The sequence below is a fragment of the Dermacentor silvarum genome, chromosome 9, assembly GCF_013339745.2.
Source record: "Dermacentor silvarum isolate Dsil-2018 chromosome 9, BIME_Dsil_1.4, whole genome shotgun sequence".
NCBI lineage: Eukaryota > Metazoa > Arthropoda > Arachnida > Ixodida > Ixodidae > Dermacentor > Dermacentor silvarum.
The window spans coordinates 138415117-138441985 of record NC_051162.1 but is presented as its reverse complement, the minus strand read 5'-3'; the positions used below and the strand labels follow the sequence as shown (position 1 = coordinate 138441985).

At 44.0% G+C, this 26869-nt stretch overlaps 1 protein-coding gene across 1 annotated transcript; it reads right to left on the bottom strand.

Annotated features, from left to right (window-relative positions):
- Positions 1 to 947: 947 nt before the first annotated feature.
- LOC119465020 (uncharacterized) lies at positions 948 to 17276 on the bottom strand. The gene is made up of 6 exons (XM_049656107.1): positions 17185 to 17276; positions 15403 to 15473; positions 14371 to 14466; positions 6780 to 6833; positions 1987 to 2034; positions 948 to 1093 (listed from the first exon to the last, which is right to left on the bottom strand). Exons 1-6 carry the CDS (start codon positions 17261 to 17263, stop codon positions 995 to 997), a joined length of 447 nt encoding a protein of 148 aa, XP_049512064.1. The 5' UTR covers positions 17264 to 17276; the 3' UTR covers positions 948 to 994.
- Between the last annotated feature and the right edge of the window lie 9593 nt (positions 17277 to 26869).

Genomic DNA, 26869 nt, shown 5'->3' with positions numbered 1-26869 from the left:
AATTCTGAAGAGCTGTATAAACTTGGACATGTAGCAGCACCAGCAACGCGCAGAACTGTTGTCGACGGCACCGGCGTTTTGCCCGCGTTCGCACCGAACGCGCGTGGCGTTGGTGACGTGTTTATGAAGAACGTGCCAACCTATGCCATACACCCTATGGCGGTGTACCGTAGCGACCATAAGGCCATGGTCCCTGTGGTCACTAAATAAATGAAAATCACCGGATCATATATATTTCTCATTCTTTAATAGTTCAAAAATCCAATTACACCATCACATCTTAATATTGATAATTGGAAATACATAATTCCCACCATAGTACAGTTTCGCTGGTTTTGCATCCCCAGCCCAGTGGAAGGGCCGACAGTGTTTTTTTTTTTTTTTTTGACATGACTTTACATGAATGGCGCCGGCTGCAATAAAATTTAGTTCACTGTCAGCGCTGGTCCTGTTGTGCAAATTTCCCATGCCTGTCTTTGTCTTATCGCGCTGCTTCAACTTACTTTCATCATGAACCAACTCGCCCAAGTCAACTTGTTGCTCTTGCAGTATACGCCTTTCAGCAAAGCACTTACAACGTATATCTAGCAAGAAGTTATTAGCGTGTCGATAACTGCGGCAAAGAAGAACCATTGTGAGAGTCAGAGGGCACGAGGGCGCTCTATGAAACCCGCGCATGAACCAGACCTTCCGCAACCATGGCGACCATCAGAAAGCATGGCCCTAAGCACCTGGAAATACGCTAACTTACGAGGGGTCACAGGAATGTCAGAGTGTCATGAAACGACCAACTGCAGTGAACAAGGAAATACTGACTAAACTCAGAAGTTTAATGGCATTCTGCATTCAACGACATAAGAGACATGTACTCGAAAATATCTTTATTGGATTCAAGACAACTCAGCGGTACATTCATACACCTAAAATGCAGAAGCTAGCATGTTTTTAATCCAAGAACGGGAACTGCTCCAATAGAACAATCTCATAGAAGACGTCAGCGGATCAGGCTGAATTCAGATTCCGGTTCATCGGTCACTTCAGCGGCGCTTCTGCCATAAGGCATTGGATGGTGCAGCAACGTGGCGAGACATTCCTGCGAGTACAAACGCAGGTTAGGGCTTTCATGAAATCAATCATGCAAAGAAGTAAGGGGTAGTTTTTCTCATTGTATGGGCCGAAATTTCGCGAATATCTAATACTTTCTATGTAATTATTTTCCCCAATAAGAGCAGAGTAACAAAAGACTAATGTATCTAAAAGTTCACCTTAGCACGCAGTAGGCAGCTTCGATTTTATCCTACGCCGTAGGAAACAAAATATTTGCCATGTCACTGTACTTTCGGCAGATGACTACAAGATAGCTGTGGCTACAAATTAAGCTGCAACGCTTGTTGATATATTTGTGTTCGCCAGTGTGGGCGATATAGGTGACATTTGGACTCGTACGTTGATTATTGGGCCTGGATAATGATGGAAAACACTATGCTCCTCATCTATCTAAATCTACTCGCTACTGTTTCTGAACTTTGCAAAAGCTCTCTCTTTTTACCTGGTTTGTCAGAAAATTCTCGAAGAAGTTTCCATACTTGTAATACTGCGTTGTGTACTTCATCAAAAAGTTTTTAAATAACCAACCGGGCATCCGATAACTCACCTAAAGCCTCACGCTTGCTGCGTGGTGCTAGATTTCTGAGCAACAGCTGGGCCAAAGAATAATCCACTTATTATATTATAAAAATATTTTGTAAGCAATCTTTATTTCATTCAATTTTCGGGCGAATTTCTTGTTCGCTACAATATGATCTGTGTGTGTTACAAGTTTTCCCAATATTGACACCGTATCAGAGCAGTATGAAGAAAATTAGTTTCAGAGCAGTACGATATGCAAAAAATTTGAGCATTTTATATCACCATTTAGCGAAATAATAATTTAGCATACAATAACTCAGGAAATGAAGCTGCCAGTGTGGAAAAACAAGCACTCACAGTGACTTTGTCGGCGAAGTCAATCACGTCGGATTTGTAGTATGGTAACTGAAATAACGCGAGATGAAGATTGGACAGTTGTATGGTATTTTGGCTGCATAGAATTGATTGAACTTGCGTTTCGCACTATGTAAATTTAAAAGAGCCCTAGAAAAAAACATTTCTACCACTACTGATATAATTGTGATACTGGAGGTATAAAAGGAAAAGGGAATCGGTAGAAATAAAAGAAACCCGAAAGACAAAATCGACTACAAATCTATTGACCAAATGGAAATATTATTCATCGTTTCATCCCCCCCCCCCCTCCTTATGTGTATAAGTTACTTGAAACTATAATTACCGAGACCGCCTACCACACAAACAAAAGTCAAGTTCCAACAGTGGCGATGAAGTCGCAAGCTTTTCTCTGGGCAACTGCACAACCCGTACTAAGAACGGAAGGCTAACTTCTGGCCACAGGTTTAGGAGCTCCATCAAACATTTCTCCTTTGAACATGTGCGTACTTCCTACAAAGAATGAGTAGTAATTTGGCAGTTACTTGATTCGATTGACTGCTCTCAAAATGATCGGCGTTGTCTTCATATGGGGATCAATATAGTTCACTGACGGTTTCCCATAAAGGGAGTGCATTCCTTGTGTACACACCATGATCTTGCGAACATTCGCATTGCTACCTCCCAAGAATTTAGGGGGGATTTAGTGTCAACTTGAAGGAAATGCGTAAGCATTTCGTCGCATCTCATTGAAGTCCTGGATCCATGAACATGCATACATACACACATACAAATACACACATCCACGATATTCTAAGCTCTCCCGTCCCCTCTCGACCTCCACCTCGTGACCGGCTTCCAACACTTCACACACATACACTTTCTTCACACTTTGACACTTTTAATGCTAACGCATTATAAGACTCAGGCTGTTGTTTCGCTTTACAGCCTAGCAAGGGCAAACGTGTGGGTACAAAAACACACACATCCTGCACACCAGCTGTTTTGCTTTCGGTTTCACAGCCGTGCATTATCAACACCTTTGAGGTTATTTTGATTTCAGGTTTCAGTGGTTTCGTCACCGGGGAGCGCGCAATCGAAGTTGCAAAATAGCGGCTTGTCCAGAATGGCCACGCCGGCTTCCTTCGAGACGTAAGTTGAGATTTTAAGTGCGAATGCACTTCTTAAGCGACCCCGAAAACTCCGCCGGCATCCGCGCTCCTCCTCCTCTCCCCTAGCAACGGCGCGAGGAGCGGAGAGGAGCGTCTGTAGCAACGGCGCAGCGACGTCACGCCCCACGTGACTGCACGCGCTCCGCCCTCCGCTCCGTGGCTGCGCGCGCCCCGCGCCGGCTCCGCACCGCTCTCCGCGCCGTGACGTCCCGGCGCCTTGTGCAGCTGGCGCCTCCGCGCCGTGGCTGCGCGCACCGCGCCGGCTCCTTGCACCCTCTCCGCGCCGTGACGTCACGGCGCCATGCAGCTGGTGTGCCTCTCCCCCCGTTAGGTTTGCACTCACCCTCGGCCGCCGCCTCTCCCCTCGCGCTGACAGCTCCTTCCTCGCCCGGTAACAGCCCCTCGTGTGCGTACTCTCCCCACCGCTCACCCCCTCTCCAACCGCCTGGCGTGTTTCGCTCCGCCGTCACGTGGCTCCCCTCTGGCAAGGAGGAAGATCTACTCTTCCCCGGCCGACACCACCTTTCTGCACTTCGAGGCGTCGTGGAGTACCTTGACTCGTCAGGGCTCTCCGCACGCCTCTAAGGACATTTCTACAAGCGGGAAGGCCTCGCGGCCTCCCATCCCATCCCGGGCCTAACAGGTCTGGCACAACACCCCTGCAGACTCTGCGGCACACCAAGGCCTTCCATCTCGGCCTGATACGTGCCGCCTATGCCTGCCGGTTTTGCTTCGCCCAGCCATGGTGACTCCACTCTATCCCTTCTTTCGCTCCCACTTACCCCTCCCCGTTGGCGCTGAGCCGTGCTCCCTCAAGGGCTGCAGAAGATAGCGTCAACCTTTCCCTTTCCCTCAAGAACCACTTATCATCATCATCATCCGCCGTCACGTGTTGTGTGTGTGGCGCCGCCGCGTCAGTCGTGCTCTCTCGCTGCCGTCTCCTTCGCTCGGCTCTGCAGTTTAGTCGCGCGCGCCCCCTCATAACATCACCCCATGCTTCGCACTTCCTCATACTCCCCTTCGGGGAAATGCGGGTTTTTTTCTTCATTTATGTATGTGTCAAATAGTGAGAATAGGACGGCATTTTAATATTTCACGTAATATGGTCCTCACAAATATGCTTCAGTTGCTTTTGTGCACGCAGAGTGATCATGTTCGAAATATCCACCCGCTCGTTTGTGCTGGCTCGGTTTTACTTGTGTTGAAATTTGTATTGTGGCGCGTGAATGGCAGCGCGTTGCGGCGCTTTCCTCGTGGCGCGTTGGCACTGTAAGTTTAATTTGTTCCATTCTACTTGCAGGGTTATTGAGTCCCGAGGATGATGGTGATTTGGAGGAGATATTGAACATCCTCGATTTGTCAGATATTGATATCAATAGCGACGATGCCGGCGAATACATGAACATAAAACATCGTAATTCAGAGCAGTTTTGTGAAAAAAAAACACCAGTGACAAGGACGAAGACATTGGAAAATCTGCCTCTTTACCTTCGGAGTCACGTGACCACCAGTCTTCTCCTGCCAGGGAAAATAGAGCCAGCGTTTCTTGGAAAAAACCGTTAAGAAAAAAGCGGGAGCCGCCCGAAGCGGCCGAAAATGACGAGAAGGCTATCTTTGAAGCGAAGACTACTATGACATATATTGCTGAACATTTTGATGAACACCTCATTGAAATTGCTACGGAAAACATCCACCACAAGACTAAATATGGAAAAGCGTTGCAAGCCTGCCTGCAAAAGATAAAGCAACATTTAGGCATGCATCTCATCATGCGTTGCATCCGATTCCCTCAGTTACTGATGCTCTTGAAAAGAGGGGCACCATTTCGACCTCGTCAGTAGTATGATGACGCGGGAACAGTTCAAAAAAGCTGAGATCGAGTTTACGCTGTATAGACAGAGAAAAGCCACGTGAACCAGATGACGTGAATAGGCTTTGGAAAGTGCAGCCAATAATTGATGCAGTCAGGAACCGCTGCTTACGTCCCTGGAGGCCTCCCAGTTTCTACTCGATTAACAAACAAATAACACCAAAAGAAACCCGAGACCACTCCGGCTCAAATGTTTTGTCCTCACTACAGCTGAGGGCTTGGTAATGGATTTCGAACTCTTCAAGGGAAGTTCAGGCCTCTTGCAGACACACCACTCGTCCTTGGCCGAAACACAATGATGAGACTTGTGCCAGAGAAGTCCTGCGTAGTTTTTGACAGATACTTCTCAGCTATTCCCCTCGCGGATGAGCTAGCTGCTGAAGAAGGACATTGATTGTACCATCATTGCAAATCGTGTCCACTTGAAGAGCAATGCTGAAATGAGGCAAAGAGCTTTTGATGAGCACACACTATGTGACGAGTTTGTAGCCATTGTGAAGAGCAAGGACAGCAGCACGGCGATTGTTGGAACTGTGAATCGGTGTTGTGCAAAAAGAAGCATATTGATGACCCCACTCCGGAAGTGTTTAAAAGGTGCTGCGCAAGAATGGGAAGAGTTGATATTTGTAGCCAACTAATTGAATACTGCAGAGTTTCGGTATATACCAAAAGTAGACGTTCAAGTTGAACCCGCACATGGTAGACCTCACAGTTGCAAATTGATTGCTTGAATACAGTGATGCCGGTATAAAAATGCCTACGTCTCGGCGTAACGTAATGAGCCTTTTTGACTTTCGCCTTGCTGCAGCTGAAGCACTGTACGCATCGCTGAAGCGAAAAACAACTTTAACCAACGATGAAAAAGTGCCATCCAAACAATTTGCTGAAAGATCCCCAGGTGGGGCGAAGCTCTAACAGGCACAGACAAGTGATAGGAAGCCTAGCTATGACCATTGGCCGTCAGTAGACAACTTGACGCCTGCGCGCTGCTGCAGACTTCCATGGTTGCACTTCGCGTACCCGTAGACGCTGCGAGAAATGCCACAACACTCACCTGTGCCGCTGAAGCGAGAAAGGCTGTTTTAAAGTCTTGCATATACAACGCTAAATTTCGTTGTGAGTAGAGGTGTTTCTAACACCAATCAAAGTTCAGCCCACAGATGTGTGCACGTCTGCCCTTTGTGTCAAATACTTAGTTCCTTGCGTTTTAACTTTTCAATATCACATTATACACGAAAAAATATTCATAACTTAATGACAAGTACTTCATTTATCTGGTCATTTTTGTTCCGGTGACAAACTGGGAAGCTTGCCTATATATATATATATATATATATATATATATATATATATATATATATATATATATATCAGTGAAGTAAAGAGTAACCGGAGCCGGTTACTCTTTACTTCACTCTTGATGAAGGCCGGACCCCGGCCGAAACGTCAGTAAAGTCTTGTTATGTTTTTCCTACGTGCTTCTATTTTTTGAACTATATATATATAATGAAGGACATAACGAAAGCATCGGCTGAAACACAAGAAGGAAATCCTGGCTTATCAATATATACTTAAATATTCCACAAAGTAAAAAAAAATATGTGCGTGATAATGCGGAATGAAAATCCAGAGCCTGGCACTTGTGACAAGCATCAGTACCTGCAAATCCTGCTCCAATAGCCGCGTTCACATAAAATTAAAGACAAAGTGATTTATACATTATCTATAATTCTAAATACCGCTACAGTACTCACCGGTATTGGAATTTCAAACATTGTATTTTTCATGCAAGTCATTATCAGTTGCAGCTGCACAAGGAGGAGATAGAAAATACGTTCTGTTCAATCGATATGGACGCTCAAAAGTAGAGAATCATGCTGTTGGGCGGAAACATTTGTATATAGTTATACTGAAACAAGTTCTAAATGGTAATCTTCTTTTCTGATGATTGTTGGAGTTTAGTGGCGCAAGGGCCAGGTTTGGCCAAATCTTCTTTTCTAGTATGAGTGGCGGTCCATTAGTAGATCAGGGTAGAGACGAAGACGACAATGAAAGGAGATAGTGTTCGTGTTGCCATGTTGCCTTCCAACCTCTTTCCTCACATACGTATTCCATATGGTGCCCATTTAACAGCGGATCTGTTTAATCTCTTGGTTTCGCCGTGTAGTGCGAACAAAAACTGCTCCTAGCGTGACGTCACCGCGCGTTGTCTAGCAACCACGATGATGATGATGATAAGTGGTTCTTGAGGGAAAGGGAAAGGTTGTAATGCGCGTGCATTTATTCAGCCATTTTTGTCACGTACATCGAGAAATCGACATTCACATAATCTACTTTCTTATCAAACGCGCACTAATCTTTTTAAGTACTCTTTTTTTCCACGAACCATTTCTGATTGGAATTCGCTGCCTGAAAATATTGTTTCTTTAGAATCTGCAAGTGCATTTGAAAGTGCGCTACTTACTGATTTAGAAATGCAGTAAACCACTGAATGTTCATGTGACTTTTTTTTTTTCACTTTCACTTTTGCATTTCGTCGTTTTTCTCACTACGTGCTTTATTGATGCAGTCCTACTTCATAATTTGCAAATACTGTATTTACGCACCCGACGTATTCCGGGAAGAGTTCTTTTTTTGTTTACTTTTATTCTTATAGTATGCGTCACTTACTATGAACTGTGTTATTTTGTTATCTTGACAGGCTGCGCTGTTCTACTTCTAGATATGCGTAAGATTGCTTTGTTTCCCTTTTCTGTGAGCTTGAGTGCCCTAGCGTGACGTCACCGCGCGTTGTCTAGCAACCACGATGATGATGATGATAAGTGGTTCTTGAGGGAAAGGGAAAGGTTGGTGCTATCTTCTGCAGCCCTTGAGGGAGCACGGCTCAGCGCCAACGGGGAGGGGTAAGTGGGAGCACACTAGCAACCACCTCGCGTCGCGGTGTGTGCTTCGCCTCCTCTCCGTGCCGTGCCAACACCACCTAAAGAGACAAGGCCATCCTGTTTCCTCCTCTCAACAGCTTGACGTCACTACAGTGAGATCGGCGGTGGATTTAAGGAAGGTTCTATAGGTGGTGTTGGTTATCCCCGCGTTCGCAGAAAACGCGCGCGTCGTCCATGACTGTTGCCGGTGCCTCTGGCGGTGGGTCGGAGGTTTTCGACCAGATGAGAACTGGACACTCGTCGAGCAGCGTCGATAGTGTTTGCCACCTTCTCGCCTCACAACGATTCTATATAAATAAGTTTCCGTTTGTAGATGTGTGCTTACTCGTGGTAAAGCAACTTCCTCACGTGCAACACATGCACGTGAAGAAGTTGCACATGCACGCGACATCTACAATGCATTAACCGAAGCGGTATGCCTGGACGTTGTTGCGCACCCAACTGCAATTCCAACTATGCGGGGGGCCTTCCCGCATAGTTGGAATTGCGGATGGGAAAGAGCAGTGTGGACGCGCGCCGTGCCACAATAGCATTTTAACGCGATAGTGTTAAGAGCCCCGTGTCTCAGAAAATCCGGCGTCTGCAACCGGCGTCGGGGTGCGATGTCGGCGGGTGGCGGAGAAAATCATCCCCAACCACGCAGGCCCTCTGAATATATTTAGGTACATGTATATGCCACGCCTTTTTATATTACATAATTGTGAGGACTGCCCGCTATTTATGACGTTAATTTACATGTAAAATTCCGTCGGATTTCAGCTCTGCGAGAAGCACTTTCACCCGTGTGACTTCGGCACATCAACTAGCTACACAGACACGGACATCGGCAACGTGGATGAAGTTCCACTCAAACTGGTGCGTTTAAAGCCGTCTACGCCAAGCATTTTTCCTCGCTGCCCCACATATCTTTCCCAAGACAAAAGTTCGGACCGCGAAGCCCCAGAAGAAAAACGTGCTCGTTTGGAGGCCAAAGCAATGCAGGAAGCAGTGCAACAGTCCTTGATAACTCACCAAGAAGAAAAAGAAAACGCTCTCTATTCTTTCGAAAACTTCTTGTGTCACTCAAACAATTTTTTGGTGGGAGGCTTCTGGAGCAAAGTGGTAATGACAAAGTGCATTTCTTGAACTTTGCGCCTCAAGATACGCCAGCAGTGCGTTCTGCTGTGGTAGCGAGTGCCGACCTTTCTCTGAAAGTGTACTTTGGGGAGACACGGATCGAAAAGGTAGCACCACCCGTGTTCCCTATTTCAATCTCGGACATCAGACAACTTAGAGATATACTTGACCCCCTAGAGGAAATTGTTAAATGTTCAAAAAGTGATGAGGGGAAAGTTGAGCTGCTTTTGCGCCATATACTGGCACTATTGAAAGAATTGTCCTCATCGCAGTTTCCATCTGACTGGCAGGCAGAAGTGATAAAGTTTCTGAGGCAGCAATTTGAGCTTATTTTGAGTAATGGAGTGATGTATACAGCCGAATTGCTTGTGTTCGCCAGCATTACGTTTACTATATCACTTCCCGCTTACAAGTTCATGCGAAGAACATCATAGTTGAAGCTTACTCATCCAAACACTATTAGGCGTGTTTGTGCTGTATACAGCATTAGCCCTTCATTGGAGCAACAAGATGAATTGTACTTGTCTTATGAAAAAAAAATCAACAAAACGGCATTAGCCCTGAAGGACCATGAACGGACTGTGACGCTCATGATAGATGAAATTCATTTAAACTCTTACTTCGAATATAAAGATGGTTTTGTCACAGGTGCCGCCACAAACAGTAACATTGTGCAAGTACAGCATACGTCTATATGATTAAGAGTCTTTTTTTTTGCGGAACAAAGACGTTGTGCATGTTCTAAATGTTGCAAAACTTGACGCAAACCACTTGAATTGCTTCCTTAGACGCCTCATTAAAGAGTTACAAGATGCTGGGCTTCGTGTGATCGCAGTCATTTCTGATAACAATTGCATAAACCGGAAAGCCATGTCCTTTTTATGTGATCCCCAAAATTTATTATTGTCTATGCACACCCATCTGATCCTTGAAGACATTTGTTCTTTGTCATTGGACAGCGTTCAGATTTTGAAGTGCATACGTAGCTGGCTTAATCAACGTAACCCAGGAACCTGCATGTTTTTTTCTGATTTAACTGATCTTTCCAGTAAAGGGAAGGTGTTAAAAGCATGATGCTTTGCTTCTTCGTCCAAAGATAGTCAAACGTAAATCACGTAACACAGAATAATCACTTACGACGATGCGCGTCCTATCCACCAGCAGCCGCATCGTGTCTGGCAGAAAGAACGCGAGGCAATTAAAGCACAACTAAAGGAAATGATTGACGATGGCGTTATGCAACCTTCAAGCAGTATGTGGTCATCACCAGTCGTACTCCTTTAGAAGGAAGGACGACGCGCTTCGCTTTTGTGTTGATTACCGAAAGCGCACAAAACTTCCGGATGCAGACAGCACAGGTAGGAGACAGAGGTCATCGCAGGTAGATGTTGCAGCAGTATTAGGAAGGCGAGAAAAGTTGTGTGCAATACGACGGCTTTTGGCTTCTTCGAATCGGGGGTATTCAGCAATGATGTCCTGCGCTGTCGATAAGTTCTTGACAAGAAGGAGCGTAAACGCGTCATCCGCGATTCCTTTGAAGATGTGCGCGACCTTTTGCGCTTCCGGCTTCTTCGCGTCAGCCTTGCAACAAAGAGCAAGCACGTCCTGAATATATGCCACATAGGACTCAGTGCACGCCTGAGCACGGCACGCAATGTCTTTCTGCGCAGCACGCCGGCGGCCAACAGGCTGGCCAAACAAATCAGTAAGCTTTTGTTTTCACAAGTCGCAGCTGGTGAGTTCCTCTTCGTGGGTCTCGAACCAGATGCGTGCCGTTCCCGCAAGATAAAATATCAGCTAGGTTAGCAAACATGTCAGCCTGGTCCCAGTTTCTTATTATCGACTGTTATTACGAGTGTCAAAAAACTCGACTATTGTTTAAGTAAGATATTTAGATGCTGAAAGCAGCAGCCGCATGGACGGGGACAAAACAACCATCTTCTTTCGCGCATAAAGCTAAATAAAGCTTCTCACCGCTTATACAGAAAGCTAAAGTTGAAACATAGTGTAGCGGAGTGCTATATCGAGGGTGATTTCGCGTTGTTAGGAATGCACAGTGCGGTTCTTTTTCATCCCTTGTGACGGTCGACACAATGATATAGATCACATAAGAGTAGATTTTCTAAGGAACTGAGGAGAACATTATGTTAAAACTGTTCCTTGTGATTCAGCATGCGCCTGATTTCATAACCGGAATGGATATTTTATGCTATCGCCTCCAAGTTATTGTTTCAAAGGAGTGGAGGCAGTGTGCAATATGATGTGCAAGTTGTCTCACGAACACTCTTAATCTCGTTACACATAGGTTCCAGAAAGTAAGTGCAACATATTTGCAAAAATGTTCCACTTATTACTTAGAAGAACTTATGTATAACGGGATTAAGAGTGAATATATGGAACACCTGCCATCAGCAGTGCGCAGCTCCATTCAGTCGCCGCCTTCTTCCGTGAGCTGTGGAGATCAGCCTCACTGGCGAGCTGGGCGCAATTGACTACGACGCTCCGCGCTTTGCACGCGAGTATAGTCATTTTTAAACACGCAGTGCGCTTTCCTAAGAGGACAATCAAAGATAAGCAGGCGCCTTGCAGTAGTTGTTGTGAAAAACACTTCATTTTTGAAGGACTGCAGTCAACAATGCTGTCAAAATTTCCCATCTTAATGAAATTGCAGACCCAAATCTGCTGTACTTCAGCGAATGATCAGGATGGGATGTTGTTTATTGATGCAAAGGTCAATGGGGGGGGGGGAGGGGCTAAAAAGCCACGAGACACTTATTAGAATAAGCAGAAAGCAAAAGCCTATAGGTGTACAAATTACGCAAGGATTCGTGTGGTTTTGGAACAGCCCTTAAGCACTTGATGAGGTGTAATTGGTGCTAAGTATTTCCGCACATTAAGTTCTTTTAGGATACAATGCCTGCAACAACAGCGACGAAGTTTATCTACCGCTAGACATTTCTTCTTAGCATAATATGCAAATTACGCCTGTCGCCATCGCATCCACTTCCGATCGAATAGTTGTATCCCCTTCGCGCATGGCGAGGCACTAGGTAGAAAGAGTGGAAAGGTAAACAGTTTAAGAGCAATCACCATATCGTAAACAATCATGCATCCTTTCTTTACTTTTAAAATAACACCACAGAACAGTCAGAAAATGTTTAAGAAATATTGCTAAATTCGGGCTGACCTTATTCCAGCCATACTTCGTACCCTCTACTGTATTACCAGTGTCGGTTTCGCTTCTCTATTGTTTTATATTCGCCATGCCGTCTACCAATATTCTACACGCTGATGGTGCTATTGTTCTCCTGTGTATAAACCATCTATGTCATTAAACTCTCGCTTTTTGTTTGAGTGCACTTCAGCCTCCTTGTGTTTCTTCCGCGGCGCCAGCCCGCAATAGATTAGTTTATAATCTATATCTTGTGGCCATACTAAATCAGAACCGCTTCTTGGGGGCTGAAAATGTCAGATTTCTGGGACTGTTTCTAGGGTGACAGGTTTCTCTTATACAGCAACTGTAGAGATGGCTAATGCCGAAGTGGTTTCATAAAGGGCAGCCCCATGGTCCGCTGTGGCTGCGTTATGTCCGTAGCTCAGGATTCTAGGTTCCCCCAGGCATGTGGGTGGTGAAAGGATTCTTGTACAGCTTGGACGCGTTCCAGGTTCTTCCATCATCGCGATGTAACGAAGACGGTCCTTGTTGGCTGATCACCTTCCGGAAGCGACTGCAATCATTTTTACGCGAACAGAATCACCGACAGATAAATTCGGCCTCATTGCAGCCCTACAAGTATCAGCGTAGGTCTTGCTGTGTTCCTGTTTTTTCTTGACCCACTCCCGAAGGCGTTGAAGCTCAGCAGCGAGGTCATTGAAGAACGTTGGCGATGGTAGTCCTACAACGTCAAGGCATGTTCGGGACAGTCTTCCGTGTAGCATTATGACTGGGGAAATCTCTGTAGTAGCGTGCGGCGTGCAGGAATATATGCCGATTTATTGCGTCACAGCTTGGCGCAAAGGGCGCTGCCCTATTATGGCTACTTGCAGGAGATTTTTGAAGACGCGGTTGAATTGTTCGACGAGTCCATTCGCTTGATGATAGTAGACTGAAGAGTGTTTTAGATGGATGGCACAATCCTCAACGAAATTCACGAACTCGCTGGGTGGGAACTGGTGCCCGTTGTCACAAACTTCGTCGGGGTACCCTTCTCGTGCGCTCAGCAGAAAGCAGAAAAGTGACGATTGTACGGCCTTACACTTCAGTGCATAATCATATTTCAGGCCATTTCGAAAAGTAGTCGTTGAGGGCGATAGAATATCTACAGTTGTGTAGGGCCCTCTGAAATGGTCCAACAACATCAGTATCAAGTTTTTGCCCTCGGCCATCTGGTAGGGGTACATGTTGTAATGGAACGGGAGCTGCCCTGTCCAGCAGTTTGGCAAACAGCACAGCTGCTAATTGCGACTTCTACTTGCTTGCCCGTGCCCAGCCACAAAAATCGTTTACGGAGGCACTCTTTCGCTCGGGTGTCTGCGATTTGCTTTTCATCACCCTTTCGTTACTCCACAGTGTACTTAAAGCGCAGAAGGTGTTCAGACCAGTGAGAAATTCAAGGGGACGATGAGATGACAGAAAAGAGGCAAGAGCTTGGTTGTCTGTACCGCGTGTGAAAGGGCGCCTCGAAAGGTATATGTACCAATGTTCACATGGCCCGACATATGCAAGTGCCTCGCGTTTTCCTACTGAACATTTTCTCTCTGATGAAAATAGCCTGCTAGAAGCGAAAGCTATGGCAAGTGCATTATGTCCATCAATTGGTAGAGAACAGTACCAAGGCGAAAGTCAGAACTGTCTGTGCAGACAACGCGTAGAGCTGGGTCGAACATGTGAATCACTTGGATGGACGATAGTATAGATTTTACCTTGCAGAAACTAGCGTGGACAGCGTCACTCCAAATAAAAGGTTGGTCTTTCCGCAGTAGGACTCGCATTGGCATCACTACCTCAGCAAGACTTGGCACAAATTTAGCATAGTACTCCACCAACCAGAGAAATCAGAGAAGGCTTGGATTGTCGGTGGGTGCGGAACTGTTCACGATAGCACATAGCTTTTTCAGTAGTGGCTAGATATCTACAAGATCACAGGTGAAGTCTTCATTAGGACGATTGAGGTACGCATTGGGTTACTGACTGACTTACAATTGAAAAGCTAACTTTCTCACGTAGTGAATTATCTACGACGTCGACCGAGATTTCTAGAGTATGTTGACCTTATCATGCACTTACCGACATAACGCCTTCGCACATATGTTGAGCGCTGGCCCAGTCAGCATTTTCATAATAGCAGTCCAAAACCTTACTGTTGAACGTTGTGCCCTCGAACTGTTGGGAAGAGTAGATTACAATAGACAATTAAAAGTTTCATGACGAAACGACGAACTCGAGAGTGTCGGAAGCTTTATCTTATACTGGTGAATAGCCTGTGCAGTGCATATGTTTACCGTTTTCAGAAAGACGCATCTGATGCCACTAAATATTCAATAAAAAGGGGCAAATTGAAACTTTTTCTTACAAGAACTTACTCATAAGTAGCGATGTGTAAGTCTCTTGTGGGAATAGCTGTGTACTAGCAGGTATCAATTATAAATATCAAGCTGTGCCCGTGAAAAACTGCTCATTCAAACGCCAAATACAATTTACACTACGACTACGCATTTTCTTTGTATTATCGCTTGTTTAAACGTACGCGATGATTTATTTTGTTCTTCTGAATTATGCGTTAGGTGCGAGAATATTTGTTCGTGTGTCTTGTAAGCACACAATCATTAATGAAGGCGAGCACTTATGAAGAAAGAATATAATTTTGCTAACATTGCTTAACTGAATATACCATGTGTCCTAGCTATAACGTGAGCCACGCTGTTAAACGAAACAAGGAAGCAAATACGCCATGCAAGATGCAATTAGATAACCTACGGTGTTCGATAATTCCAGATCTGACGACCGAACCTCGCAGGTCTTATAACCATACCTTGAACAGTGTATTTTTCTTTTTTCCTCCTTTTCATAGCAGCTTATAGCTAACGCTAGCTGGGACACCTTATATATTGGGTGCCAATGTATCAAAAATGGGTTAAAAATTATGGTAACAATGCATAAGCCCTCAAAGTTGATTCTCACTTAAGATACGCTTCGATTGCTTTGAGTTTTACGCTCACGATCTTTATATCTCTAACAGTTACATTCGCTTTGTGGCCATAGTTACTGTAGTTCGGTAAGGTTCTTGGGATTACGTTTCGTCGCAGGTTTTACACTTACTTTATCCTTGATATAGACCGGTAGTCCCGTTGCAGGTGTATTAACCAAGCAGGAGTGCGCATATCGAGTCACTAAGAAAACAAGAAAAAAAGAAGGAAGAATGCATAACAGTGTAAAGCTCGTCATAGAATGGGAGAAAGCTGAGAAAGTTTGCAATGATTTGTGGTACCGTAAAGCAAGCTTACAAAAGAGGGCGGCAAGAAGAATAGAAGAGGACATATCCTATGTTCCCATTTTGGCCACCAATGAAAGTTCTCTATGCCGACAGCTAAGATAGCTGCGAGCCCAAGCATTTATGAACTGCATCTTCTGGAACCGTCTGGAAGACGCTTTGCGACATGACGCCACCTAATTTAGACCAGAAAAACCTAAAAAAGCACACATTATTCCAGTATTTTAACACGAACCTGTACAAAACACAACGTGTAGCTTACATTATGCGCATTAGAAAGTGTGATTGTGTTTTGCTTGGAGCAGACGACGTTTCCGCCGAGTTTCCAAGCCTGCTGCTCAGCTGTCATGTTGTTAAGACAGCAAGGAATCCTGAATCGCTTTCTTTATTTGATCCTGTATTTGCAAAACTGCCGCTATGGCCCACTTCATCAGAATCGGAACGAGAGTTAAGATGACCGATGTCCGCTTTCGGTTTAGCTGTCAATTTAGCTGTCGAAAGGGAGTATTGGAACCGAACCAAAATAAGAGCCGGCTATCAGCTGATGATTTGCCGGTTATTCTTGTCCTCCGAATTGTGACGTTCCAGCTGATAGCTTGCGTCAACATTGTCCTTCTTGTCCGTATTGTGTCGCTGTTTAGATGCGCGAACACTTCCGTACGCTGGAGCTCCTGCACCAGACCTGTGTTCATAAAAGACCTGCGTCTAATTAATTAATTAATTAAATATTTATTTATTTATTTATTTATTTATTTATTTATTTATTTATTTATTTATTTACTTATTTATTTATTTATTTATTTATTTATTTATTTAGGAATACTGCAGGCCTTCGAAGGCCCAGGCAGGAGGGGAAAGGTACATACAAAGATGAAAATACAAGAGATTGACAAAGGAGTAGAAACGCTCCGGAAAAATGTAATACAAAGTAGGAATGCATGATGAGTGAAGCACCTAAATAACGCATAGAGGGTGACAAATACAAATTGAAACACTGTTTCATAAGCCCAATTTCAAAGCACTGGAATGTAATAAGAAAGAGGAGTATATAATTCAAAATTATTACAGCGCGCTCATAAATAAATAATGAAATAGTTACCGAATGGGTATCACCGCTTAAAAATTGAAAGTGCGCTTATCGGTGGACAATAGCAAGAAAAGAACAGCGGCTACACTCACAAATAAGACATTTAAAAAATTGCTCTTTTACAGCGCGTTGCACCAGGCTTGACTCGCTGTCCTTTGAAATCTTTTGAGTAACAACGCTGAACGAAACCGACACATCGCGGTGTCAGTGCCTTAAATCACATTCGCCCGAAGATTAACGCCTATTTAAATGCGTTATTTACCTATACATGGCAAATAAGGTTTGTGGAAGCCTGCAAAGGAGCCGAAGGGTCATGAAACGCCAAATTCCCATTCACCTAACTGCAGCATACATAGCCACGATGCGTTGACCATAATTTTCTCTTCTAATAATCAGCCTGTTACCATGAAATCAACAAAATTAAAGTTCTTCAAAAAATAGTTTATCAGTCTACACTGATTCAGCGTTTCTATGCAGTGACCCTTGAGGTGTCAAGGCTTATCGAGTAGAATCGTTGGCTTACATTCACGGCACTTCTCTCGCTTGTGGTATAGCGGCTGTGCCAGGCTTCTTACCAACAAGAGAGTGACTCCCAGGCACATCAGAGTTAGCGCCATGACTGCGAACACAGTGATAGAGACGGTGTCAGTACTTTTATTGTGCTGCCCTTCTTGGGCAGCACACGAAACAGCGGCAACGTAGCACCATCGTGGCTCAACATTGGCTTTACTTAAGAGAACGCGAGCCTAAAATTGGCGCCGCTTACAGTGCTACTAGGAGTAGAGAACGTGGAGAAACTATTGAAAGGTATAGGGATCAAACGACAATGTGCGCTCATTCTAATTCGACAGTAAATATTACTAGGATAGACACTAAATGTTTGGGGGTACAGCAGTGATGGTAGAGATTATCGGCGGTTGGAAATAATAGATACCGTACCTTCTCGAAAATAGCACCTGCCGCCATATGCAACATTATAATGAACACGTATTGTACAGCGCTAAAGGCCACAAGAAGGACGGAACAAGTGATAGGATACAGACGCAAAGCACTTCTGCAACTTAATGATTTGTTTTGTTTTTTGTGTGTGTTTTTTTTCAGACACCAAAACGTTTCGAAAAGGGTGGTAAGGCGTGAAACACGTTGCGCACAAAGGACGAACAAAAGATCAAACCAGCTTTTACAGGCCTCTGGGTGCAAATTATTTTTATAGCTGTTTCTTGTTTTTCTTTGCATAACCTGAAAGAGTAAAAACCCAATAAAAGATCGTGACAAAAGACGTACATTTTGAAGCAAGTGTTGCTACAGACTTCGGCTGAATGATATGGCGCTTCACTTGTTCCGGAGCTGCGATAAATTGCGGTTTTGTAAAGAGCAAAACGTTGAAAACATAAAAGGTTTTCCCGCGCATTACGGACTTTTACACCGTGCCATCCCTTCACAGCAACGTATCGTGCTTACATGGAGTACGTATTTGTGAGACCCTCAAGGTACATAGTAATACACTGCAGAGGAAAGGGGCGAGAATACAATGCAAGAGCGAAAAACACAGGATTATATAAGAATTCACAGTGCAGGCAAAAATATTTAAAAATGTGGTAGTATTTACATAACAACCGGAGAAAGAAATACACTCACATTATACGAAACACCTAAGTACACAAAGAGTACACTTTACCAAACAGGCAATATCCACGAATAAGTGTGTAATTATACCGTTTGGTACCATATGTTACTTCATGTTAATTAGTGCGTTCTTAAAACGCGTGGGGTCACTGATGCTTACTAATGATACAGGTAGGTTATTCCAGTCGATCGAAGTCCTAGGAAGGAATAATTGTGAGTACGCGATGGTGTTATGCCGAGGTACGTTAACTTTATGTACATGATCACGAAGAGCTGAATAATAAGGCGCTGGGTGGATCCAAAGGACGCGAAGATATCCGTTGTGGTAGTAGAGTTTATGAAAAAGGAAAATGCGTGATTCTTTTCTGCAGTGAGATAGTAACGGGATTTGAAGGATAATCTTCAGTAATGTAACACTAGCAGTGTGATGGTAGCTAGCTAGGATGAAACGAACAGAGCGATTTCGTACTAATTCGATTTTGTTAATTAATGTGACCTGATGAGGATCCCAGAAAGACGAAGCATATTACAATGGGGGCGGACGTAAGCTGCGTACAACAGTCGTTTTAATGAAACCGGTGCAAACGAAAAATTTCTCTTAGCATCCTAAGTAGCGGTGAACTTTAGATATTAGGTATTGTACATGCTGCTTCCAAGAAAGATCGTTAGCTATATGAATGCCAAGATAACGGTAACATGTAACGGATTGAAAGGGGTAGTCATTGATGGCGTAGTGAGGGCAAGTTGCGTTAGAACAAGATATGCGCATAAATTTGCATTTATTAATGTTGAGCTCCATGTACTAAGTGAGGCACCAATCATGGATGTTATTTAAATCAGATTGATGGGTTGTTATATCAGAAGCATTAGCTATTTTTCAATATATAACACAGTCGTCAGCGAATAAACAAATCTGTGAGGAAGGTAAATCGCTAATATATATTAAAAATAAACGTGGACCACGGACAGACTCCTGTTGAACAGCGGATTCAACTGGAGTGGTGTTATTTGTGTAGTCATTAGTTACAATTAACAAATTGAAAGCGAGGAGACAGGAATGATTGGATCCAGCTAAGTACTCGCGGGTCAATGTTTCGTGCGCTTAGTTTGTGTAGGAGCAAGACATGTTTAACCCTGTGAAAAGCTTTCGAAAAATCCAAAAATAAGCAATCAGTAAAAAAACCGCCATGAAGATATACACGTAAGTCATTAGTAAAATATGCTAGCTGAGTCTCACAAAAAAGAACTTGCGAAAGCCATGTTGACTCTTGGAGAAAAAAATTCACTTCGAGAAAGTTGACAAGGTTAGAAAATATAATGTGCTGCTTTGTAATAGATATGTACTGAGGTAATAGATATGGGCCTGTAGTTAAAGGGATTGTGAGTTTCGCTAGATTTGTCAATCGGAATAATTTTTACTGTTTTCCAGTCATAAGGCAAGGATGAAGACAATTACGACTGTGAAAAAATGCTGTGTAAGATGACTGAGGAATACTCACTGGTACTTTTTAGAGGTTTTTTGGTGATGTCGTCTGTCCCGCAGAAAGACAAGCTTGAGACGTGCTGATTTTTTTAAGCCAGTATAGTTAACAATTATGGGATCCATGGGTAAAAAAATGCTGCGCGAAAGCCTTGCAAGTTCGTGATCGCCTCTTGTAGGTTTGAAAGCTTTTATAGACGCATTATTTAGAATTGTTGCATAGTGCTGCTGAGGTACAGGTTCTCCGGAAGACGTGCTAATTGAGATAATTTTCGATTAACTAGGCCTTAGTACATTCCAGAAGCTTCTTTTTTCTGGGGGGGGGGGGGATTATGTATAAGCGTGGCTCTGGAGGGTAGTATTGAAAAATGAATATTTAGTATCCTTTATCACAGATGCGTAGGCCGAGGCAGATTCTTTGTGAGGAGACCATTTAGCTTGGCTTTGCATGCGCTTAGCTATGCGAAAAAGACGTTTTTTTTCTGTTAGGCGTTGCGATGATTTTGTATACCACAAAGCATTGTCAGTTTATCGCCTCGTCGCGATAAACTGTTTGACAAGATCTTGAATTTTTCCTTTGAATATAGTCCAGTTAGTATCAAGTAGGCGCTCGGCGAAATCAGGCAGGGAATTATCTAGAAATAGCAAGTTTGCAGCTTGAAGTTTATTCCACCACAGTGTTACAACGTTTACATTTTTTAAAATTCATATATGAAGCAAAGATACAATGAGTGGTGTGGAATGCGGGAAAAAAGTTGCGATATAAACGCAGCTTGAGTGGCCCCACATCGCAGAAATACAAGGCAGAAAAGTGACAGCATTCGTAAAGTCATGTGAACAAGTAAATAGGCACAAAAATACATAGTTAAATTGGCACAGAACGGAACATAATTATACAAAAAAGAAAATGCAGAACCGTTTGCACTACTCGGGAAAAATTACAAAAAATCGAAAAGTTCATTGTTGATAGCGGTGAAGTTACCGTTTTTATAGTCACGAATAGTTTTAAGACCATTATGGGATAGTAGAATTGTCTGGCTAATGTAAAAATGTATGACGTAGTGATCGCTCAAACCGAATAAGTGTGTAAGCAATATGTGTTGAGGACGTTAGAACAATATCTAAAAGATGACGTGGTGTTCGTTACACGTGTAGGGGAAGTAACAACCTGAATCACGTTGAAATCTGCGCATATGTCAATAAAAACGCTTCCATTCTGCGGAAGTTGGATTTAATAAAGGACACGTGCCTGACCAGGAAATGTTAGGGAAAATAAATTGCCCATAAATAACATTGCTGCTCAGGGGAAACGAACACTGCATGATCTGGCATATACAGTCGTACACGCTATCACAAAAAGTTGGTGCAGATGATGGTGCTCGGTAAAGGTTAATTCATACTGGGCCGACACGACATCGATTTTGGTTGGCCGACTGTTAGCGACAGCATTTTCCTTCCTTTAAACCGTTCGCCAGAGCGTTTTCCGTCCTGCAAACTGCTGCCGCCAACAGGCAGCAGATCAACATTGGTGTCGTGTCGGCTTACTGTGAATGAGCCTTAACAAGCACCGATCACAACCTTTTCGAAATTTACATAAATGCAGCACCATACATATTCAACGTCACATTTTGTGGCTACAGGGAAACAGTCATACCATTCATTAATAGCATTGAAAACACCACCGCCTAGTGTGTTATCGCGATTCGTGCGGTAAACATTATACTCTTTTATTACAATGGGATAACTCAGTGTTCGTTACTCTACTGGTCGATCAAGTTTTGGTTAATGCAATTATGTCTACGTCACAATCATTTATTAGGCTGCCCTGATAATCTTTTTTAGGTAAGAGGCTACGAATATTAGAAAAAAAGAACCGTTAGTATAAATATTATAGGATCCGGGAGCCGACCCCTCGCATTAACCTGTCGGTGCGCTGTTGGGACATTGCGGCCTGACCTTAATTAATAATCGACGAGGCGCCGCGGCATCATCTGGGATACTGGGCGGCTTCATTTCGTAGACATTTTGTTCATTGGCGTCGTATCCATAGCATTTTGCTTCAATTAGCAGCTTATTATACCTTAATTTAAATGGTAGATTTAGACGTTTTCCGTATTTAATAAAGGTTTTTCTGGCGTGACGTATAATGGGACTGAAATCCTCACTAAAAGTAATGCTGTTTTTTTTTTAGCATTGATTCGACAAAAATTCTTTGATTTTAGAGGCAGCAAAATTTTCTAACAATCGACGTGATTTCCGTTGAGTGAATCTACCAATACGATGTGCGGGTGATATGCTATTGCGAGTTCATTTAGGCTGACCCTTAAAAGTACGCCTAGTGGAACACAGTGCTGTCAATCACTAGCCCAGAATGTGCAGACCGCCCATAGTGCCTGCATAAAAAACAGCATGTAAGGTCTCCCATCTAAAGACCTTCCCGGTTTGTGCTGGAGATTTTGGCGGCAAAATAAAAATATTACGATTACACGTTTTCTGGCGGTTCCCGTTCTTTGCCTGGAAGCCTCAAGGTAACTACACACACACACACACACACACACGCACACGCACGCACACACACACACACACACACACACACACACGCACACGCACACGCACACGCGCACACGCACGCACACGCACACGCACACGCACACGCACACACGCACGCACACGCACACACACGCACGCACGCACGCACATGGTTTTAAGGTTTTTAATCTGCAAAACCAGCATATTATTGAGGCATCGCGTAGCGGGGCACTCCAGACTAATTTAGACCAGCTGGGGTTATTTACCGTGCACCTAAATCTACGTACACGACCGTTTTTGCATGCAGCCTCCATCAGAATGCGGGCGCCGCGGCCGAGATCAAACCCATTACATCGAGTTCAGCAGCGCAACGAAAGCTAATAAAGGTGACGGTGGGGAAATTTAGTAGAGAAGGAAAGACAAAAATTAAAAAAATAAATTTTGCGGTTTTATGTGCCAAAATCACGATGTGCTTATGAGGCACGCCGTAGTGGGCGACTCCGAAATAATTTCGAACTCTAAGTACACGGGTGTTTTCGCATTTCGCCCCCATAGAAATTCACTTGCTTTTGTGGGCACAAGTTCGCCTAATAAAAAGTTATGGGAAACGGTTATGGATTGTTTAATTTATGTGAATGGGGGGGGGGGGGGGGGCGGTTCTCACCAACTATTTGCCTTCTGCACATTAGTGGCAGTATTTTACGAAACGTTTGGTATATGCTTCATTCGTCGCGGCCTTTTCAAATTGGGCCAGTGACTCGAAAATAAGTGTTATGTCTCAGTGAGATTCATGAGAAGCACAATGTTATTGCTCATAGGCCCGCCATGTTGATCGCACGAAATTGATGGTCACTGTTACAACGATAAACAAAAGTGCCGTATGACGTTGCGTTTCCTGCTATCACGAGCGCAATTTTCACGATTATTAAATCGACAGACAGCATTCATCTTTGCGCGGCCACCGGAAGCGTAGTTTTGGCGAGTCCGTGGAAGTTATAAAAATTGACTCCATTGACCTTTGATATCCACCACCGTCGCGCTTATTATGCTCGCGATAAATTGTACCACACGGCATTTTCAGCCAGAAAGCCATGGCATTGGAACCGCACCAAGCGTTTGCGGTGTTGACAGCGTCCGTCCTCCTGCGAAGCGCTGCTTGCAGTAGTATAATTTATCCAGAACACAGAAGTGACCTTCAAGGTTACCAAGACGCCAGCAGGGTAAGATCGTTCTCGTGATCTCAAGCAGATGCTTACATTAATTACAATATAAACGAGTTTATTTTTGATTTCATCAACACCGTTTAGGTGAAAGGGTACTTATTCTCGACCCCAGTCACCATCTATAGGCACGGCCCGCGCAGAAACGATGGTGTGTCATCAGCGATGGGAGCTGACGAAAAAGTAATGACGAGCCAACACAATGCGAGAGGAAATGACTAACCATCTCGGTCTTACGCTTTGCAAATTTTCGCAGTCCAAGACAAAATATGGCTCCAGCCTACGAAGGCTGCGAATGCGGGGCCTGTGGGATGGAGCGATTCCTTTCGATCAATTGCATTATTTCCATTGTATTGTATTATCCACCATTCACGGTGGCCAGATGCCGTTGGTAACATGAGCCGAGTGACGCTCGGATATCGGACGACGGAGGAAAAGAAACAACGTATTGAAATAGAATCACTACCTCATCTCGGCTCCGCTCTATAGCATGACTTGTTATCGTTGCCAGCGCCTTCAAACCAGGCCTGAGGGAACAGAAGCACTTGCAATCGTTTCCTTCATTTTATCCGCAAATATCGCATCCGAAATATCAAGTGTGTAAACCTGCAAGAGTGCTCAACACCTATTTCGCCGTCGATGAGGCCGCACATTCAGTTTATCTGATGAGGTGCAACTTCCTGCTCCCGGATAATTAGCATTTGTTCTGCAGTATGCTTGCACTGGTTAAGCGGCCATAAATACGTTCCCACAGTGCCATGTCTTCCTTGAGAGAAGTACGGCACCCTGTTGCCAAGGTATTCTTGATCTCTGTGGGAAGTGGTGTACCTGAGGTCTTTTCAAAGGGTTCCAAGCCTGCCACATGATTGTCCTGGATGCTTGTTTGATGTGTTTATGCGATCAGAATCTGAAAGACGGGGAGAGAACACAGTTGCTTGTTGCATTCTCTTGAGCAATATTATGGCACCCTACCTTCTATGCTGCCTCTTCCGTCTACAGTCACCGCTCATGGCATATTCTTGTTGTGGCCTCAGAAAATATTGTAACGTTTTAGTGACACTGAGAAACCAGACAGCGGCAGAACTGTGGGTAATGAGAATTGATTCTTTATTAGACGAACTTATCCCCAGATAAAAAATTTAACATTCATGCTCAACGATTTGTTCTTTCAATGACCAGACTGTGGTCTGCACTATGTCATAAAAAATGAAAAAAATGATGGTGCGTACTGATGTCGGTCGTCGAAAATCTGATGTGCGGGGGGTGAAACACGTCGGTTATTTATGCATGACTTCTGCAAAATTTATGCAGAATATGCATGATTTATGCATCCACCAAGACTCACTTCGCGCACGCAATCTGACAAGGCAAAGATTCCTTCGCTATAGAATTGGCGACAGCATTAGAGAAAGTTTCGATACAGGAAGGCATCTCTTCCGTCGAGGGATAAGCTTGTAACATTTGTTAGCTGGAGAAAAACAATAACCAGAAGAATATAAGCAATGCACACGTGCCAGTATCATGTGCCTCGTTGTCATAATCCTTGTCCTAAACGTCCGTGGCGCATACCCACACTTGAGGTCTGGCCGTAAATAAGGTAAAGAAACGGACAAGGATGAAGTGAATTAGCATTTTGGAAGTCGCCCCTTACAGATAAACAATTCTAGGATGTGGGATAGTTTGCAAATTACAGCAAGACACATCTTAAGAAAAAAAAAGAAAATTAAGGGCAATCAATCAAGGCAGATGTAAAGCTTTTTAGGGTAGCACAATACTGGAGTGCGGGGAAAATATTTCAGCGTCTGAGCCTAAGTGTAACAGCTTCGAAAGACAGGCACATATAGATCCAGACCAAAACTGTAGAGTGGAGTATTCAAAGCTGTTTCCTGCTACCAGCGAAACTTCTAAACAAGAAAAAGTATCTATTTTGTGAGATTCGCGAAAGAGTGGGAATAATGGTGAAATAGCCAGTATAGACCACTCTAGATGTAAAATTCCTCTTGGTTCAATGTCCCTTTTTTTCTTTCGTTTCATACGACTAATGTTCTTTAAATAGCCCCTCCCCAAGAGAAAACAACGAGAGCAGTATATAGAAAGCCACTTCAAAAACTGACGTTCGCGCACTGCTGCAACTGAATAGTGCATTTAGATCTAAGCACGATTGAATTGCCCCGCTGAAAACAAAAGCAAAAGAAACAAAAGAAAGAAAAAAAACTATAATATGCCCAGGCAGGCTATCTAAGCAAAGAGACCATTGGCGGGCTATTTAAAAAGTGCCGCGTTGAAGTCAAGATAAATATCCTGACCAGCATAATGATGATAGCGAAAATGACGATCCTTAATCATGACCCGTACCAACGACGGCGCTTGGGCCCTGAATCGGGTGGCCTTAGGAAACCTAAACACTGCGGGGTCTTCATCGCACTGATAAACACGGTATCCGTCGCTGTACTGTGAACACCGTGACAGTTAGGTAATAACCAGCCACGTCATTGCGCATATTATGCGCGATTCTACGCTCAGGAGCAACCCGCCGTGGTTGCTTGGTGGCTATGGTGTTCGGCTGCTAAGCACGAGGTCGCGGGATCGAATCGCGGCCAACGGCGGCCGCATTTCGATGCGGGCGAAATGCGAAAACACCCTGTGCTTAGATTTAGGTGCACGTTAAAGGACCCCAGGTGGTCTAAACTTCCCGAGTCCCCCACTATGTCCTGCTTCATAATCAGATCGTGGTTTTGGCACGTAAAACCCCATAATTTAATTTTTTTTACGCTCAGGAGCAGTATCACCAGCACAGAAAGCTTGAAACTGTAAAATGCAAACGGTAGTTCATCGATTTGCAGGCGCTACATTTATGCAAAATAGGCCGTTCCTCGCATTCCTGGCGTTGGACCGTACCGAGTTTGTTAGAAGAATACCTTAAAGCGCTTCCGGTGATCAGCCTTCACTCTCATCTCTTTAGCGTTTCGTGACTCGCTTGTAAATTGTCTTCCATAAAATAATGTATCAGAAAAAGTTGGTCTGGTTTGTTGCGAAGGAAATGAGGTACAGTCGACCTGTATGCAAAAATTGGAAGTCAAAGCTGCTTGCACATTGTGAATAGGTAAGCGGTATATAGAGGTCAGCTCGCACTATCTTCGCTGTGTCGTGGTACCGACAGCATTTGTTCTTCGGATCATATATATCTCATTATGAAAGAGCATACAAATACATGAAACCGTTGTTAGAATATATACATTTACTTTGCATCAAAGTCATTGCAAGCCTTCTCTGAAGAACGCGGGATATAAGCAGGAGAATCTACATCTGTCAATTGATTCCGTAGTTGATGAAACTTTGGCAAATCCCGTGCG